At 37.6% G+C, this 21158-nt stretch overlaps 1 protein-coding gene across 2 annotated transcripts in view; it reads left to right on the top strand.

The window, feature by feature from the left end:
- Nucleotides 1-271: 271 nt before the first annotated feature.
- LOC117243410 (fl(2)d-associated complex component) overlaps nucleotides 272-21158 on the top strand; it is a 45472-nt gene continuing 24585 nt past the window's right edge. Inside the window, exons 1-2 of one of the 2 annotated variants that reach the window (XM_033510873.1) lie at nucleotides 272-621; nucleotides 8221-8467. In XM_033510873.1, the coding sequence (XP_033366764.1) occupies nucleotides 8231-8467 (237 nt within the window). In that variant the 5' untranslated portion in view covers nucleotides 272-621; nucleotides 8221-8230. Of the gene's footprint in view, nucleotides 622-8220; nucleotides 8468-21158 lie in introns of those variants that run through there. The other variant, XM_033510874.1, reaches the window with a different exon arrangement.

The following is a 21158-nucleotide window of genomic DNA, read 5'->3' as shown; positions in this document are numbered from 1 at the left end:
CAAAATTTCCGACAAATTCCCCTCCAATAACCTAAACCTACTCGGGTATAACTCGCCTGGAATATAGCCAGAGCTCTGCACCCGAGCCAACGCCAAGAAAGAAACTCGGAAGGTAGGAACGCTCGCACAGGTAGAACAGAACCTGTGTAGATGCGCAGTGCATGGATGCGCCTTCGAACAGCAGCGGCGAGAATCGTGAACCAGAGTCGTGGAGTTGCAACCCTGTGGCTCGTACGCGCAGGCGGTCGAAGTTCCTCGAAGACCGCCAAAAAGTATCGAGGTCGGCCGGCTAGAGGCGGAACGGGCCGAGTTGCGGCGGAAATTGTCGGGCCGCGGCGAACAGCCACGAGCCAGACCCGTTGCGCGGTTTGCCTCGTTGCAGGCGCACAGTGCAGCCGCCGGTAGAAGCAGCCTCGCAGTCGCTGCTCGGCGATGTTTCAGCTGAGCTGAGCGCACGAGGAACGCTCGTGTCGCCGGCGCTGGCGTTCGTCTCTCTTCTCGTGCTTTTTCCGCTCGTTTCTCGCCGCCTTTCCATTCACCTTCACGCGCACGTTCCCGATTAACCCCGTGGACACCGGGCTCTGGCGCGATCCACCATCGAACGAAACCACCGACCACGACGTAAGTGCTCTGTGACAGTTATCACGGTGTTGCTTAGATACTATACTATACTCGTATTCTTTCGCTGTGACACGATGTATATCGAGGGAGGAATCGGGGAGAGGTAGACAGTGTGAATAGGAGCTGTTTGGTAGAATCTCGTTTGGTGAATTTTTGGTGGAATTGCATACGAGAATTGGTTTATTACGGGGGATCATTACGTGTGTCAATGGTTAGATTTGAAGGTTGAGTTAAGGGGTGGGTTTGTGTCAGTGTTTATTAAGAATTGGCGGCTTTTTTGCGATGTGTTTTCGCTGGTGCCTTCGACCAATCGCCGGCTGTGTTTACATATGCGGTCGAATCGCTGTGCTCTATCCTTGACGATGAACGGCCTTCGTAACTTCGCCTCGTAAATTCGCACGGGCTCGTAGAAACGTGTTGTCGAGCCTAATCAGGTAACCGCTTGCTGAAAATGTCGCGACGATCATGTCGAACGATATATGTATTTCAACGGTATACATGTCTTGCTCGCACCACAGACATTCGGAACATTGTTTATCAAAAATATACGTGTTACAGTAATCGAAATATTACTACAAATTGAAATAAGAAAGTAGGATATTCGAGTGTAAAAATAAAATTCTTATTTCTGATCCTTGTTAACATTTCGATGATATAATGGATGTGGCAGTCGCAGCGGGACGATGACTAGTTGTTTACCCGTTTGTTTAATTAAAGGCTTGTATCCGTAATACGGTAAAATTGTGCACGAAACCGCACGTTATTTCTGTCTGCCCAACCCCTCTCAGCCTGTCTAAAGTTACACGTTCGCTGCAATTCGATAACACTAGGCTAGCGTACTCGAAACGTTAATGATACTACAATGGAGCTTAATGAATGGTCGATTCGTGTTCTATTCGAAGCGTTTTTCTATTAAAACGCGTATAGGCGTCGATGACGTTTCGCGACCAAATCAGAAAACGACCCCCCGCCCCCCTCCCTCTTTGTGTGTGCGTGCGTGTGTGTTTCTCTCTGTCACGGCATCAGGTTTCGCGTGGAGTCACGTGAGGATGAGGGAAAAGAGTGGGCAGATCGATTCTAATCGTGCAACACACGGCACAATCGAAGTCGGGCCAACGGTGAACAACAGAGGGAGGAAAAGTGGCATAAAAATAGAAGTCAGAGCACAGGACGTGTACTTGGCCGTGTAGCCTATGCGATACGATGTTATCCTGCCGCGGTGGGTGTCCTTGTTCTTGCGACCGCCATTACGACATGTCAAGGCGAGACGCATATGTACGTGTAATATTAGATCGAGCACGATAATCGTCGTGATAATAGCGTAATAATTTTTAACAGCGCGGTTCGAGGTTCGACCGTTTCTCGACGATATCTTCTTCCTTGCGTCCCTTCCTCCCTTCCTTTCTCTTTTTTTCCTTGGAATGTCTGGAGAAATTTGTGTGGAATTTACTGTATATATATATGAGATTATAACATAAAACGTTTAACTTTTAAGGATCGTATTGTGTTGCATTCTAAGAGAGATACGGTTAATTTAGATAGTTGAGGTTACGTATGCAATAAAGAATTCTTAGTTTTAGAATGATACGCATAGATACATTTGCACAGGTATTTATCGAAGACAAAGAAGATTTAGAAAAATGATACAAGAAAATTCAATGTTTCGCGTACTAAGAGCTGGTATGCATATATGGTGTTGTGTTTCCCCTTCTTTCTCCTTCTTTTCTCCCTCTCTTTGGAATTTCCAAAGGAATTTATTCAGATGTTTGTAGAGTATTGAATGTTGTTCCTTCAATCGTCACTATAATAGCATACAATTTCTAAGAGTATTTTTGATACACTGCTCCTTGACATTTTCTTCCTCTCATCTTTCCCTTCTGTGTATTAGATTGTATATAACATTCAATGATTTCTTACTATTCATGCTTCAGTGAATTTTAAGAAGGATGACTTTAATTAAAAAATATTAAGGTTATACATATGTATGTGGAAGAGAATTCTCCGCTCTAAAATGTAATAGTATGTAATAATGTATCTTCAAAAACAGAAATGTTTATTCAAAAAGAATGAAGATTGGGAAAATTGATACTATAAAGTAGAACATTTTATATGGTAGATCTTAATACTTATAGCGCTGTTTTCTCTCTTTTCTCATTCAAATCTGCGTCAATTTTTAAAGAACTACAAATTGTTCATATCACGCTGCCGCGTTTTCTCACTTATCACTTCATTTTTTCCCGGCTGAAAGACGTAAAAGCAGAGCCGCAGTATCCGTGTAACCGTGCTCGTTGGAGTTTTTTTCGGAGTCTGCGAAAAAACGCGTGAACTTGCCCTTGCTCGAAAAACAGCGAATCCCAAGGTGGCGTGCGTTTCTACGGTGTCGGATGTACCACGTCAGTCAATATATCGACTCATTTCCGATAATGTATTGCCACTCGAAGCGATAACACGTACAAAAGCACACGCTTAGATTATGTTACACGTACATGACACGTCGAAAACGCCTTGCCTCGTATCGAATTTCTTACTCTTTTTTTTTTACCCGGTTTCGAGATACTACAAACCATGTACCAACCTTTTTTAACGGCTCGTTCAATTGCTAGTAGAACAACGCGCGTTCTATTTGATACGCCTTCTTATCTCGAGAGAACGGTATCGAGTTTCGCGTATACACTTTACACACTATTATCTTTACTACGGTTAGGAAGACCGCGTCCATTTTTTGTGAGCTTTGTTCGATTTGGAATTGTTCCATAGTCCACAAACACGGAAATGAGTATTTGCGAAACACAGAGAAAATGAAGTGTAAATAGGTTAAGTTAGATTAGTAGATTTCTGTTCCCATTCGTCAAATGATCCATTATTTTTTAGATTTATTCGTGAAACATGAATATAATCACTGTTTTCTATGATTATTGGTAGGATAATGTGATTCATTATCACATGTATTAGTAAATCGTTAGAAACAAATCTCGCTACTTAGTAAATATGTAACAAATCTTTAGACTTTACAAATTAGCTATGTTAGTAATAGCATGAATCTGTATAAGCTACATCCACGATCGAATCGAAATCGAAAATTAGACCATCGTAAATTTTTCATGTGAGAGACGTCAGAGTAAGCAAATTGACAGAAATCTTATGAGATTTGAATCTTTTGTGATCCAGTAACATACTCTAAAATTAGAACAAAAGGAATTATTGGAATTCCTAACTCAGCTTTCTACGATTACGACTCCTTTTTTCTGCCTTTGATCTACTTTTTTCATAGCTGGATTCCTTTCTCATGGCGTTGCATTATTTTTTTTCATGGTTGGAAATCCTTCTTCATTTCCTCCTGATGCTTCCTTCTTTTTTGCTGTTAGAATTCTTTCCTCAACGTCCTTGCACTATTTTGTGTAAATGGAGTTCCTTTTTATATTTTTACGTCTCACTTTCCTCTTTTTTTTTTTTTAGCCGTGGAATTCCTTCTCTAACGTTCTTGTGTTGTTTTTAAGTTTGCAGCTACTTTTTTTTTTGAAGTTCCTGCGCTGCTTTTTTTAATCAATGAAATTTCTTCCTAACGTTGTCGTATTGTTATTTCTATGACTAGGATTCCTTTTACTCCTCATTTTTACATTTTCTTTTTTAGTACTTCCTGCTTGGTGTCTCTACTATCTTTTTAGTTACTGGAAAATTCTTTTTGATTGTTCTAACCTCCTTCCTTTCTATTTTCCATTGAAATTTGTCTCAGTACTCTTGCATCCTTTTCTTTTCTTCAATCTTTCTTTCTTCTCAAGTTTAAAAGTTCTATCGATGCTAGAACTTTTTCTCTATATTCGAGAATCCTCATCCTGGTAGAATTGTTTCAAGGAATGCGGAAATTTTTCCAAGTCCCAGTTTCATCATGGCAGACCGTATAGCAAGAACTCGAGTAATAAATTAGTTTCCCCATTTCGTTATTCCCCGACCACCTTGATAAACATTATCCATGAATCTGGAAGAGCAGAATCTGGAAGAGTAGTGCTACAACACTCCTGAGATATACAGCAATCAGATAGTTGCTAGGAACAATTTTTGAGAAAGTGATCCGCTAGTAACCACTGGTTGACCACAAAGGATGAACGTCGTTCTCTTCAAGTAATCGACTAGAAGATAATTGATAGCATATATCAGCCTTGGACACCTTGACAATGGCAGAAAAATCGAACTGGAGAATGGAGGTTTCCCTTGAAATATTTGCTGTCACCCATTCTGCCATAAATGTAATCTGATTAATACAATATGTTTTAATCATCCAAAAGATGTTTATTTTTTCTATAAATTAATTAGGTACTTCATATTTGTGATTCTGCATCTTAATAAGAAACACGCCCATTCATAAGTCTCCGACAGTTATTATACTAGCTTCACAATTGGAAGAAGTTACGTATGTCTCAAAGACATCAGGAATTGGTATTTAGATATATGACAGTAACATGACAAAATATAGCAATTAGTAAAGTTAATACTATATGATTTTTAAAACACAAATGCAATTTAAAGTTCATAATGTATGTGCATTGAATACCAAAGTTTTATTAAAAGTAGGAAACGTTGTAAGACCTTTATATTACAATGTCCATCAATCACTGGAGATGCTGTATCATCTAATCTTCTTACTCTTACGTAGATAATTGATAAATAAATCACAAAGATTATAATGAAGCAACGTAGCTTCAAATCTTCTATATTTATTCAACCACTTCGATCTACAAATTAATAGGAATCTAGGAAGATTCAAGTGATTCAGAATCTCGAAGTTAGATGAAGTACTATATCTCACCCTAGTTCCAAGCTCCGTTAAAACCATATAGAATCTTACATGCTATCATCATTGTTACTAAATCAATGGATAGTAACATTACTCGATGTTTTAATTCAAGATCTCAAGATACTACGAAGACTACTATTATCCTAACGCCACTGATAGAGACGATAGCAGCATCTCGGGTGCAAATTGCAACGATGCGAGGGTACACGACCTAGCCACGGGTGACGTAACAGCTCGCGTATTTCTAGAGCAGCAGGTTAAGAATAGCACGGCAAGTAGACGGCTGAATTAAATATAGTCGGTGAACGACCGGCTAGCACAGTACGAAATTTCATTGAAGTCACGGAAATCCGTCAGAACATTGTCCAGCTGATAGACAAATTTTTTCGAACCACCAAAATAATCAATACGTGGGATCAATGAAACGTCGATTGTCATAAGAGGTTACATATGAGACGCTGAGAAGCGACGCTGATCACTTTCGTAAACCGTAATGTTAGGGAAAATTACAATTACTAGCATGATTTTTCAAAATGTACCTCGAAATTGGCGATTATTTATACACATGTACATACGCGTTATTTATACATATTGTATACACATATATATATATATATATATATATATATATATATATTTCTGCGTGTAATAAACAAATTCATAGAAACTAGTGCTCTGCTTCCTGAGGTGTTGAATATTAATTATGGATCTGACTAATGAAATTGTGAGCATCCTACAAAATGGAGTTGATCAGTGACTTCTGAAAAGCACATATGGCCATTCTAATGAAAGGCTTCGAATTTTTTTTCCTTTCAATTTTTCCAATAACCAAAGCATCACAGAGCAGAAGATAGGGCATTGGCATATCTTCCCTTCCTTTTTTATTTTTTTACTCTAATCACTTGCAACAGAGAACTGTTTCATTCCACGTATTTCAGGAAGACATTAACGAGGATTATAAATATCGGGAAACGGGGGAAGAAATACAGATGACAAGGGACGTGGGATTGTAAAAAACGATTTGATGGAAAACCAATACCCAATAGTCATCTCCCGCTGACCTAGAACTCTTCCAGCTCGCCTGCTGAACTTTTATCAGTACATTGAAATTCTTCGCGAAACATATAAAAATTCCGATCACTCTATAAAGAATCATTCCCGAGGACTGCACACAGCATCCAGTGAATTCTTCCTTTTACAGACTGATAGACTACAGTGACTAACGAAAATATTCAAATATTTATTACAGAATATTTTTTTCAATATATTATGTGCATTAAATGTCGTGACCAGTGTAAATGAGACACGACTATCGTGACTATGAACAGTAACGTTCGAAACCATTCCGAAAATGTGTATAAAAGTTATAATACAAGACATTTATTGCAAGTATACATTCAGTGAAAAATTGTGTAGTAGTTTTAAACATACAACTAGTGCTACAGATGGTTTCACTATACATCGTTTTCTTGCCCTCGATCGTTTCGCCTTGTTAATAAACTGCAAACGTATATGGAAATTCATATTTTCATTAAGATAAATACGTAAGTGAAATTTAGATAGAAAATTTGTCTATCTACCAAATATCGTAACAAGTATTCTACTTTGGATATATTTTTACATATTAGTTCATTCTGTATATTTTTGCATCTTCAAATTTCACAGGAATACGTACAAATTCGCGATCTACTTATTAACAATAAATAATGGACTGTTCAAATACTTTGTTGGTCTTTGTAAAGTCTATGCTTTCAAGAAATATCTTGTATCTGCTACATGGATTCTCAGTTTATTCACAGTTTCAAATTTTACCAATATAATTACGATAGCCATGTGCGATTACAGTGGCAATAAATTTCAAAATGTTTTTTTATAATATATACATATAAGGCTTCTAGGAGTGTTCGTACACTTTCGCCAGTCACCGTATTTACGAGTATGTAGAAGTTTTTAACGTTGAAGAGTCAGTGTTGCGACTAATTAAGCGTTTCGAACAAATGATCCATTATGAGACTCGGAGAGCTGCGTTTCTCTTGTCAACTACATTCCGGCCAATTGAAATGGTAGCCGCGTCGTTTCAATATCCTCGATGAAGTACAATACGCCGGTACAAGCTATTGTCCGACACGGTAATAATCGGATGCGATGTCATTAATTAATCAGCGCCGAAACGATTTCCCTTTGACGCGTGTTTCACTATACAAGACGCAATGCGTGTACATAGTTGCGAACAATCAGACCACTCGAAGGAGTTATTTTCCAGTGGTGTGAATAATCATGAATGGCTGGATTAATTTTCCTAAGGAGGAATACAGTGATGAATAAAAGAAAATTTAAAATCGATACACTGAATTTTAGTAACTTTTGTAGTAGACTAATTTGCTTATCATATTCCTTAACAATTGTTTATTGTGTGATGTATATTATATTTATTCATTGCTCTTATTAGATATAAATTTATAGTGCTTTCTTATATTTTTCATTTCAATTTTATATTTTTAATAATTTTTATATTTCAAATTTGCTTTCATTTCAGCAAAAAGAGAGAATGTTTGTAATGTTTGCAATGTTTCAACATGAAAATAAAACGAGGCATTATGCATACCAACTTTATGAAGATATTTTTTAACGTTAGGAAAATATAATTAAATCGAAGGTGATCGAAAGAACGTAGCAGGTTTAAGTATAACGATGAATCTAATTTTTTTTTTATTCATCCACTCGATTCCATTTTTCTCCTTGTCCTGTGAATATCGATTTTAACAATATACAACAACCATACTAATTTTCAAATTTCTCTGTTTTAGATAATCAATCATGCCGGTGGTGCCAGCTTTGGCCGAGGGTGCTGGCCAACTGGAGGACCTTGACGAGCCTCCAGAGCCTCGTGTTCGCGGAGGAAGCGGAAGAGCCAGCCTGATGAAACCCCTGGTTGTTCTCGCGCTTCCTGGCATGTATCTCTTCTACAAGTACAGCCAATATAGAAGGGAACAACGCGAATTGTCTCGAAGGCGAGTCACCGAAAGGGAGCTTCAGCATCTTCATCATAAGATCGTAAGTAATTTGGATTTTAATATTAGTGTTGTAGAGTGTTCCAGTCCAATATTTGGCGAATTTAAATGAAAGATGAATTTAATATGTAAATGTAGGGTATGTACAATACAAAAGTCTTGGACCATTTATTAAAAAGAAAGATTTGGTTATTACGAGTGAATGTAGGAATACTTGAGGACCCTTTTGTACAATAAATTATCAACTGACAATGCGATCAAATATTTAAAATTCTTACGAAAGAAACCCCCTTTGTAGGTGTATGGTATTGTACCTACGAAAGTCTTGGACCATTTATTAAAAGGAAAGATTTCGTTGTTACGGATGAATGTAAAGATACTCGAGAGTTCTTTTGTACAATAAATTACCGACTGACGATGCAATCCGATATTTGAAATTCTTTCACAAGAAGATCTCTGTGAAAGTGTACAGCATTGTACAAAAGTCTTGGATCATTTACTGAAAGGAAAGGTTTTGCAATGAACGTAGGGATACTTGGGTCCTTTAAATAATGTATCAACTAATGATATTTAATGAATTGATAAGTTACAAGTACGTAGATGACTATGGCTTCTTACAACCTTACGTCAAATAAGATCCTCAAATAGCTTGCAATTCGTAAATTTCATTTACTATCACCAAGTCTGTGATTGTCGTGCAAATTGTCGCTTATCTGTGCTTACTTTTTGAACAAGTGTTTAATGTGTGTCTTTAAGAATACACAAAGGATACATACACAAAGGATATTATCGCTACAGATATACCAGTAAACTACACTAAAAATCGAAGAATTCATAAAATATCTCCTATTCCTCTTAATAATCCTTTTATGCGACTCTCTGATTCCACCTGTTGTGGCTTTTCCACGGTTCTGTCGTCTGCATAAAGAAAGGGCGACTTGATTTCTTCGTTGGAAATAGCGCAGCTTCATCCAGTGTTCATTATATTTTCATCGAGTTTCGGCAAGTGAAGAGAACGCCTCCCCTAAATATCCAGAGCTTCGTCGATTCTCTTCTTTCAATGAACCTGTGCCCTTTCGTATAATCGTGTTGCATCGTTGTTAAGAAGCTTTCAAGACATTCTCGCGATGATTACCCAGGGACGACAGCCGGGAAGAGGCGTATCTAAACACACGATATCCGAGAAAGTAGACTCGAAAGGATGAGACAACCTTTACTATAGGAAAGCAAGGGAAAGGGAAGGAGGGTTCAATTACCCGAGGTTAACGCGATCATCCCTCACTCGAAAGCCTCTGTAACACCTCCGAAAGGCTAAAGCCATTTATTACTATATATTTCCAGCCGTATTGAATGTCCTGCTTTGCTCACAAACCTGCCTTCAATTTTATATCCCAACACATACCCTTTTTACCTTCTTCTGTGTAGTTTGTCTTTTAACGTATTTTTGGGATTTACAAGCATTGGATTAAATTCATCTATGTCGAGTCCAAAGCAAGACGATTTTCGCTACAAAGTCCGTAACACACAGGTCGTTCTGAAATAATGTAAGCTCTTTGGAAGATTTTTAAGCATCGCACTAAATTGACTACTCGGAACCCAACAAAACTGGCAATCTATCACCAGTCTAAATGCCAATAATTAATCAGACTTACTTTTTCTCTTTGAATCGTTTTAATCGTGAAAAACAGGCCACGATAGTCGCACACGTTGAACAAATATCGATTTCAGTATACCCAGCGTACTTAATCTCCCAACTTAAGACTCTGATTTGTATCACGCTCCGATCGTACATCAGAGATTCGATTTCTTCTCTTCCTTTAAAGAACCAACGATATTATCTTGTGTACTCTTGAACTCACGCCCAATAGCGTTTTATGAAGGCAATTTGTCCGACTCTTAATAGGCGAACTGAAGTTTCTGCATCCGGAGATAATTATCGTAAGGTCACCTTGGGAAATTGCCTCCACCCAGCAGAGTTGAGTAGGTCAGTCGCAGTTTTGGCATGGTACGTGGAAAATGAAAATGGAAAAAGTGTCCCTGTCAGGATGGATGCCAAGCAGCAATATTCACGGCCTCTGGATCGACGACTGGTCGGATAGCCTGGATATTTGGTTCGGTTACTATGGCCAACATTTCTGTCCCACCTAACTGGAATTTCTCGAATCCATTTAGCCACCGTCACCACTCTGATTTACTGCCTGTCTCGATTCCTCCTGTCGGTGACTGGAAACAAGGATATGATAGGAATATTCCTATCGGTTCGAATGTTCAATTCGTGAATATTATGCGGACCATTCAGCTGGTAGAAAAGGGAACACGGTAAGATAGGGTTATTCGAGACAAGTTTCTATATCTCAAAATTCAATGTTCAACCTTTTGCAGGGAATAGCGAAGCTTGTTGTACGTTGTGAGAAGAATGCGGATTTTCGTGCATTGATGGGAAGTGTAAAAGCACAAAAAGTAAAAAATTCATGTATACTATGCAAGAATATTGTAAAGTATTCCAAGCAGAACGTTGTAACGAACATAGGTGAAACAAATTTTTACTTAGATATCATCTTTTTGAATATAAAGATATAAAAATGCATGGAAATTCGCGGTCTGACTATGAGGAATTTATTTGTCTGCAATATGTAATAACGAAAGAATTAGAAAATATCGTGACATTTTCATATTTGTTTCAAACTTTATCGATCTAGTCATGATAATTGTGTCTCGTTCTAACGTTAACGAAATTTCGAAACGTTTCGTACAACACAGACAATATATTCATAAAAGATCTCTATAATTGCTCGGATACTTTCGTGAGCTACTATATTTTCGTCATTTCTTCCTTTTCTACGTTTGAAGGGAGCAATTTATGAAAATGTATCCGCACTTAAAGGGTTAATCAGACCCTTCAGTCACGAAAGTTCCAGTGAAAAATCGAATTGGTCGTGGACCCGTTGCTGGAACTCGCGTGTCGGTAAACGACGACTGGGAGAGCCTTGGAATTTTTCGAGCTTATCGCGATATCCAGCCTGCTGCGACCTTAATAACCAACCTCAGGATCATTAATGACTGCAACGAATCGTTAGATTATCGGCACTGTTGCTAGTGCAGGTCTTGCTTTTGTAATTTTTGAAATATTCCAAACGCGCTCGCGTGCGAGTAAACGCTCGAAACCGATGTCTGTGTGTGTATAGTGATCGAAGAATGGGTCTTGACCTTGCATGTGTAGACACCCTGGCATTGATCATTTCGCCACGTGAATTGTCCGATCGTCGAATAGAACGTACAGTCTTTCATTATCGAATTAGGACCAGCGAAAACTTCAAACATTTTTCTTACTTTTAATCGGATTGGGACGTGTAGATAGTTCAGGATAAATCACTTAAGATTAGAATCTTAAATGGTTCAGTTCTAGAGAGAAATGTCATAAAGAGAATTTAAATTGGTTTCAGGGGTAGCGAATTTTTGTGTAATAAATTTCTTTATAGATCGCTGCATAGAAATCATATAAACGACGAATAATATCTTTTTCAATCACGTTGTCGTCTGAACCATCATTGTAATGTGACTAGTGAAGAACAAATGACGTAACTTAATGCTAAAATACAGCTTTTTGATGAAAGTTTACCTCGTTTTATGAAATGGATATATAAAAATAATTTTCATAGTGACTGGCTGTCTCTTTTGCTACATCTTCCTTAGATTCTTAGGACAAATAATGTTTCCGTTCTTAATGAATCACATTTTCATGTAATTAACAAATTCCAGTAATAAGAGGGTATGAAGGCTCTCGCGATATATTGGTAAATTCTGATAATAAACAAGCATTTATAGCCATTTATAAAGATAAAGTTTTTGATTTTGGAGACGTTTTAAACAAGAGTCGACATAGTTTTTGGATCTTGAAGCCACGAGTCTTGATCCTGAAACCTCAACCTTGACAGTAGCACGTGGAAGTGGCCAGGTAAAAGTTGCTGGAAAGTCAAGTCCTTCTTGCTGGTTCGAAGGACTTCGTAACTCAACTGGCAGCTAGACATTGTGCCAGATAAGGTGCACGCCAACTCCGCGTTAAGATCGCGATCACCTGGTGTACGTGAACCTTAACGTCGTTCGTCTGACCTGCCGGAATACCTTTGCTACGTGGAAAAAGGAAAAAAGCGGGTTTCCTTCCCATTAACAGTCGACCAATTATGTATTTGCAAATTCTTCTTGCCACTTTCCATTTCAATTGGTCATTTTATTAATGAACCAATTTCTTTTCTTTTTTTTCTTTTTTTCAGTAAAGTAATACTTCGTAATTGCTTCAGCCTTATTCCAACATTAGAAACTACTAACATTCATTCCAGTAACGCGTTTAATAAATTCACTATTATTAGAGTGCGACTATTATTGGAGTTGCATTTCGTCGAAATACACAGAAATTAAAATGCAACAGTTGTATCAGTCGCACTACTTAAATAATTGAATCGATGCACCATATGCAGTAGTGAACGTATCAATATATAATAACTGCAGTATCACTTGTCTACTGGTATTTTTAACTTTCTATGTCACGTTGAAAACATTCTACGTACGTTTTATGTAAAGAAAGTAAAAGATAGAAACCAAAATAGCTATTTGATTGAGTAAAAATAACGAATTACGAATATGTAAGAAATATTTATGTTTAGAATAATTGTTATCGGCTGTTAAATATCTAAAAGAAGACTGACGATAAAAATATTCTTCCACTGATATAATTCAATACTTGAAGGGTTCAGATAAGCACATCCAATTAATTTTCTTGAAAAAACTATACTTCTTGTTGCGTGACCACGTCCTACGTTATCCCTTACTCCCTGTTCTCATTGCATAGAATTTTCCGTAACTTAGGAATTTTCTTAATCTTAACCTGCTGCTCGATTACACAGAATCGAATCCCCGTAACTTCGTGTGAATAAGTAGCCTCGCAATATTCTTAGCGTTGAACTTACATCTTGTCGAAAATTGCAGTTCAAGAGGGTCTCTATTGTGACCTTATCCGAAGCTGCTAGCGACGTAACGCACGGGTGGCGCCAATGAACTCTCCCTTTGTGACAATGAACCGGGCGGTAATGTATATCCTGTGCATGTGTGGGTCGTGCCATTTTTAGAGCGCTTTCGTGTTAATTTCCTCGAATGAAACCAAGTTAATTAAGGAGAGCGAAGCGGACGAAGAACAAAGAGAGAAAAAAGAAAGGAAGATAAGGAGGGAGAAAAAAAAGTGGAAAGAATGCAGCCGACTGGCCAATGACCTGAAAGCAGTCCAGCTTTAAGGGTTGATAATACCATTAGACCGACCGCATAAACCCCCATAATGCGCAGACCTTAGAAATGCCGATCGATGCAGCTTTCTGCTTCCGTTAGATTACGAGGCTTGTTCACTTTCCAGAACACAGGTTTCGGCGATTATCTCTATAATCGATCGACGTCAACGTATTTTAGTTTGGTCCCCTTTTTTCTTTTTTCTCTCTTCTTTTTTTTTTTTTTTTTTTTGACAGGCAACAAGAAAAAGTCTTTAATTAAACGAAACAGTTAGACGAGTATTTTCATCGTGAAATAAAAAGGCAAAGGAAATATCGATCGTGCAAGAGAACATGCTCCATCGTTGAGAGTATCTTGAACATTCTCCATTGCATTTTTCTCCTGTCTCGTGCTATTGTTTTAAAGCGATGACCGGCGAAGATCGGCCTCGCTCCTTTTATTGGATTCCAGGCAGACTCGAATACGCTCCAGTGGGGTTGCTCGCAAGAAAAACTGTTGCTCGAACGTCCCGGGATGAGTATCCCCGGCTGCATTTTCTCGGTACTCGTTGAATATCGCATGTGTTCACGCCACGTTCAACCCAGCTCTCTCGAATACCAAGCGCATTCTAGCTGATCCATTCCTTTTTCTTCCGTATTGCATGTATATTTGTTTTATCTTGTACAATTATTCATGAAACGTGGGTAGTTTCTTCTCATTTATAATTAATTAAATGGCTGGGGACATTTACATAAATTCGTAGCTTTATGTATATAATTCAAGAAGTGAAATTTAAGCAGAAATTTATTTCGTCCACTGAATGTTATAATTATTATACCTTGAATATTTAATATGTTTTCGCGTATTACATGCAATCTCTGTGCTTTTGCATCCCGAAATTTCTCGTAAATCGATTTATCGTTGAGCGCATGAGTGTTGGAATGAGAGTGTGAAAAGAAGAAAATAGCAAGAGTCAGTGTGTTGATTAATATTTTAAAATAAGAATTTTTACAACGTGCACGATAATGTAATAGCGCAAACTGTAATGCATTCTTCTTTGGAAGAGTATGAGTTAATTACTATTCTCTAAGTAGTATGTGTAGTTCCATTTATATATAATGGAATCCTATTTGCCGATAGCTCTCAATGGTGCCACAAAAGCTATATGTAGCATGTAGCAACCCAGTATTCTCCTTAAGAATTACCTTGCGACGTATCGTCATCCATTACAGTCATTCTTTCTATTTCTCAACCTGTATGTAAAACTTCTTTAATCTACGATGCATCAGAACACATGTTCTGTTATTATTGTTGGGCATACGTCTTGGATACTTGCTGTGTCTGCACAAAATATATTCGGTACATAAAAATACTTCCCACTGCTCTTTTTATTTTTCTAATTATTTTATCGTGAACCTATTATTTCCCCCGCATCACATTTGTCTTATAACATGAAATATGAAATAAAATATTAAATCCAAGATTAAATATTAAATTCAAGATTAAATATGAGATAAAATATTAAATCCAAGATTAAATATTAAATAAAATTTGCTTGAATTTCCCAATAAATGTACATGACATATGTTTTGCGTGGCGTGCTTAATGCTTATGTCCGGCGGTTTATCTTTATTATTATTAAATAAATGATTAAATAAATTAATATTAAATAAACAATTAAATCCAACGATTAATAGGAATTTCTAATAAAGCGAAAGTAATTGATAGATCGGTTCAGGTTCGCACAGAACAGAATGGTTCGGTAGTTAAATATTCCGCAGGCCTAATTACTGCTGGACCTAACTCTCAAAGCTTCTACAAGAGCCTCTCAACCGTGCACTTGGACGTTGGAGTAATCTTAAAAATTAACGACGTTGTTGTAAAGGATGTTCGCCATTTATCTTCGTGTTTCTGTGCTGCGGTTAGAACGATGAGGGTGGTTCGTAATGATCGTCAAAATGACATTATCCATCTGCATGCACGTATTTTCCTTTATATTCCATTAAAGCAACACTTGTGTCAGTTGAATTTCCACATTCGCAACGAAGATTAAATTTATTTAAGTATCTGACTATTATCTCGCAGAATTTTCCACGAAATTCATACGAGCTACTTCGATGAAGTACAAGTCAAGGTAGGTCGACACGTATGATTCTTAATTTATCGTGTTTCTCTTGTAACTCTTAAAAATATCTTTTACAAATTTTCCAATATTTAAATATTCGCTGGCAGAGTATGTTCGATAACAGAAATTTAAAAATTCACCAGCAAAAATGAGTCGAGTTAGATGTATCGTCAGATAGTTGAAAAACAACCATAAATAACGATGAATATTATATTGAAGCACGAAAACTTAAAAACTTTTCTAATATCTTTCTTCGATACGTGTTACGGAGTATTTTTGAACGAGAAATTTACCCTAGGGAAAGAAGAGGAAAGTTTGTTAGCTTTCACGTGGATGGAGGGTAATCATGGGACGTTTAAAACGCCCACGAAATCGGATTACGAGTTTGAAAGCGTTCTTCGTTTCGGATCTCGCGACAAATAGTCCCACGCTACTTGTGTAACCGAGCATTTCGGTTTAGAGTTTCTGTTATCTAACTCCAGAGGATTTTCCAGTTCCAATTTCGTCAGAGTTTAGAACCTGCATGGAATATCTTCGTTGAAATTTTTAGAATAGACATACTGCGATACATCGACGGATATCGAATTGAAATCGTAAAATTTCACCGAACATAACTTAATCTCCGACTGAAGCTTGCAAATGCCGACGGAATGCAAATCGATCACTAACGGAAACTACTCTGTATAATTTCGATGTTTATCTAATCAGTTAAATTCACTTTCGTAGTCTTCGGATCTCAGATAGATTTTCATTCGACGTTATTTTTGGGCTAGATAGTTTTGCAATATTTTCTGATGCCAGATAGAAGCAAACGAATTTTTAAAACGTACCGAAGGTTTTATATGAGATTTCACAATCTATGAATCTTAATATTTTGTTATATATCCGTTGAATTCATTTTGTGCTATTTTGCAATGAAGTAGTTGTAAACAGCCTTTGAAACTAAAAGCAAAGATAAATCATGGAGGTCTTTAAAATTTTCAAAGCGCCTTAAAAGTTTTAGATCGAATCGAGTTTAAATTAAATTTCGCAATCACCGGATCGTAATGTCTTTCAACGTATTGTCATATTTTATTCCGTATTATTTCGCGAATAGATTACGTAAAAAAGAACTTCCAAGTTGAAAGCAAGAGGGAAAGGATGCCGAGTTTCTTAAAATCTCCAACTCTTGGAGCTTGCTAAGAGTTTCGGATAAAATCGCTGAATCGACACGATAAAATGTTGTCTAATGGAGATTCGTTCAAGCTGGAAGACATAATTCGGTGCTTCCGTGACGATGCAACTCTCCCCGTTGTCATTAATGGCTGCCGAGGAACTTCCTGCGAAATTGCAACGCGTGAGTGGATTCGCAGCTATTGTCTGGTTGCATCTTCAAGGATGAATGAAACTGTACCGCGTATAATTCACCGTAATGGAAGGAAAACGGTCGTTAGAACGGAACTGCGAGACAAAATGGGTTTGGAATAAGGTGAAGGGATGAGAAAAAAAATCATGATTATTCCGAGCGCTACAATTTTCTCAAGCTCGCCGTAAAACTGGTGCATTGGAGACCAATTAAAATTAACCTAACCTCGAAGATGACAAGGCTTTAGAAAATCGCGTTACATCGAACGAAGCTTTTTAAATCGGAAATTCATCTCGATTTCGTGAGATCGACGCCTTTCGGAGAATCAGAAAGGGGACAGAAATAGCGTGGAGAAAGACCGAAGCTGGGAAGCCCAGTGCAATTGAAACGAAGAGTTTAATTACTGGGAGGCGAGATTTCTGGACGAACTACAGCACACGGCAGAAATAGAATAGTCATGATATTTCAGTCTGCCTTCAGGCTTAATGAGGCTCCATGTATAAGTAGACTGTGGCGTAATTTGTCTTCGTGCTGGAATATGGTAATACCATAATCGTCGTATCTATAATTAAGATTATAGTAAGGTAGGGTTATTTGAGTCGCTTAAGCTACAGCATATTGAGATGCAGTCTTGAAGTTTGCACAGATTATACAAGTTTGTATATTACGAGACACCATTTAATATACGATAAAAGAATAAGGAAATACCGTGTACTTTAGGTGCTGCAAGAAAAAATATTAAAAATGAAAAGACGATGAATTTTATGCAGATATTTTATTTAATTGTGCAAGCAACGATGCTATTGATTTAGAAGATGATATTTTTTAAAAATATAGTTCTTATGTAGACGATGTGAATTTTAAAGCAACTGAAAGATAGGAAACCTTAGGGATCGATACTGATATTGAGCATGACATTCCTGCTGCTGGGGAATGAAATTCAGAATTATGTGGAAAATAACAGACTGCAGACATTAGTTTCTGCATAGATTTCACGGTGAACAACGTTGTTAAATGTAGCGTTATTAAATCTTGTTTTATGTTCAATGAGTAACAGCCAGTCTGTATTACACTACCTATTACACTGTAAAGTACCTCTTCGTGTACAAATTTAGAGAGAACTGTTTACTGTTACAAGCGTCTTTACGCTGATAGCGGAGCATGACAACCTATTCTGGCGAAGATGAACGTTTATAGACCGGTCTCCAACCGGTAGCAACCTCCAGAGACTTGTTACATTTCCTGAACGTTAGGCTGCCGTTTCGTTTCAGAAGAAGCATTAAATGGACCATGGAGGAATACACGAAGCAACAAGATTTCTCAGTTTCTTTCCTCTTCGATTTAAGGACGAGAAATCTGTGATCTAAAAATTTCATGGAAAAAAAGCAAAGAAATCTTTATCTCACGTGTGCGAGTCGGGCGAAGTCACACGGAATGACATACAAAATTATGAGAGCAACCGGATGAGACTGAAAAAGCGGAGGATGAAGCGTGACACAAGGGATGTGGAAACAAGTGGTGGCACGTGACGAAAGATCACGTCATTTATGGAAAGCGTTAATGAGGCGTTACTGCCTCGAGCGTCACTGCCGGCTGCGTAAGTTTTTCCTTCGCGGAAATAATCACGTGACGTCACCAGAACATACTCGACATTGTCGCACATTAATCTTCCAGTACAGTGAAATTGTACCATTGTTATTCATGTAAAAAAGTCCCAACGGAATAAAGCATAGAGTTCGTAGAAGTCAGTGAGATTTATTTAAGAAGCTAAAGAACACGCAGCATACCTTCTAACGTTCTGCTGCTAAGAGTGAGTGAATATTCTAACCGACGAAATGTTCGCAAAACCATTGATTTCCATTAGCCCACGACGCGGTACAGGGAAGGGTTTAATTTATGACACCATCGAGGGTCAAGGCTTCTGATAAGAAGACTGAGAAACACTCTATTCCATTTATGTTAGAATTGTAAGAATTGTTCATCCAATTCCACAAATTTTTTATGGAATTCCATACAGTTCTATGCAGTTCTGTATAATTCGTCCAAGACGTATACATATATCGTATACAGCTATATAGAATTAATAGAATAACGTACACATATCTCACATACTCTGTTCGTATTTCCATAGAATTCCATAAAGTCGAATGCAATTTCATACAGTTGCATACAGTTTTAAATGTTTCATCCAAGCAGTATACCGCACTCAGCTATCAAAAATTTCTGACATATACGTGCCTCACACAGTATATTGGTATTTCCATGCGAAAGCTGTCTAGAAGGGTAAAATTCTCAGCTCCGAAGGTACATAACTCATATCGTAGAAACATGATTCACTTCCAGTTCCGTTAAAAAATTAGATTTCACGTGGCGTGCAACACGCCAGGAAACGCTGAGTAAAGAGAGGGTGGCCGAAGGGGTAGACAACCCCTTGGACACACGAGCTGTTCTAGGAACACAATCGTGTACAGACGGAAAGTAATGCAGCGGGGGCGGAATAACGCATCGACTGGTATCGTACTGACGTGTTCATAATCTGAGTCGCCAAGAACAAAGGAACAAAGGTGGAAATCGATACGAGCGAGTTCAGATAGGCGCCCTGTCTCTGCTCTGGAGAGAGGTTCCAGACATTTCGTGTTTCGTTTTCTATTTCCGCGGGGGACAATGCACCTTCATCGATGCTGGATCGAAGCCTCGATACACCGCTGTGATTTGAATGCAGCCGAGACTGCGCCAACTAGACTTCATTCCATTCCATCGATTTCAACACTGTCACTGACAGCGATAGTAAACCCAATAACGTTATGATGTCTCATTGGAATCAATTTGCTGAGAAATTTCTGGATACTTTTCATCGATGCATCGATGCAAGTTTTTCGTTATCGTGAATATTTTTTATTTTATTATCCAATACATATGTATGTTTCCACTATCATCAGATATGTTTTATTATTTAATAATTACATAATTATTGGATTTATTGATATTTTGCCAAGAATAGCGTATGTAGGGTGAATTTGAGTCCCTGTAATGATATTACTATCATCAATATATATTATATTTAAAACTCCACTTATTGGATTCCACTTCGTTTTATTCTGGGAAACCTAGTCGCTGTGATGAACATAGTCAGCGATTTCGTTAGAATATATCAGGCATTAATATTGTATTATATTAATGTACGATGGAAATTGAACTCGATATATATATGGGAATTGAATTTTAATATATATAATTTTTATTAAAAAATTCATAAACTCTCCTCTACAATGAAATACGTCATGAATTTCTTATTTATAACATCAAGATAATCGGTGTTCTTCCAAGTCCTTATCATTATATCATTTCCATGTATTTGATGTTTCATTTTTTTCTAGATAGCTATTATATATTGATCATACATCACAGATCTTCGCATAGAAGGAACATATTTTTGAATAGCAATTTTGTGCCTCACTTAACATTTAGCAAATCCAATCTCACCTTATCGATCCTAGTAACAAACTTCTATGTAAGGAGAAATATGCGACCGCTGGTATTTTGAGCTTCTCGGAAATTAGTCTCGAAATAAATTTCAATTCGCTCAGTCAGAAAGCTAAGCATAGATTTAACGAGTACAACATTAGACTCTCCGGGGGATATTCGAGGTGGAAGTGAAACGTGTCTTAAAACCACAGAGAGTTTCCCCGGCTCCTAGATATTCTCTTGTCGTTTCACTTATTGAGTCGCCACATAAATAACCTGTGCTTTTCACGCTTCTGGAAATCTGCTGCAGAAAATGGAATTTCGACTTTAAAACCAACATCGACTCTACACTTCCACTCACCAATACTGAGATTTCCTACTTTCTTCACGCGGAATTCGAATGTTAACCTAAAATAATAAAGAGACGATCAACAGACCAGAATTTTGTGCTCGAGCAAGATCAACGATTCAAATGAAATAACACCGTTTCGGACGAGATAATAATTCTTAAATGTTTGAATAATTTCTTAACGAATTTTCAAGTTC

The sequence above is a fragment of the Bombus vosnesenskii genome, unplaced genomic scaffold (genome assembly GCF_011952255.1).
Source record: "Bombus vosnesenskii isolate JDL3184/JDL3185 unplaced genomic scaffold, Bvos_JDL3184-5_v1.1 scf7180000013265, whole genome shotgun sequence".
NCBI lineage: Eukaryota > Metazoa > Arthropoda > Insecta > Hymenoptera > Apidae > Bombus > Bombus vosnesenskii.
The sequence above is the reverse complement of the archived record's forward strand: the minus strand, read 5'-3'. Positions and strand labels throughout refer to the sequence as shown.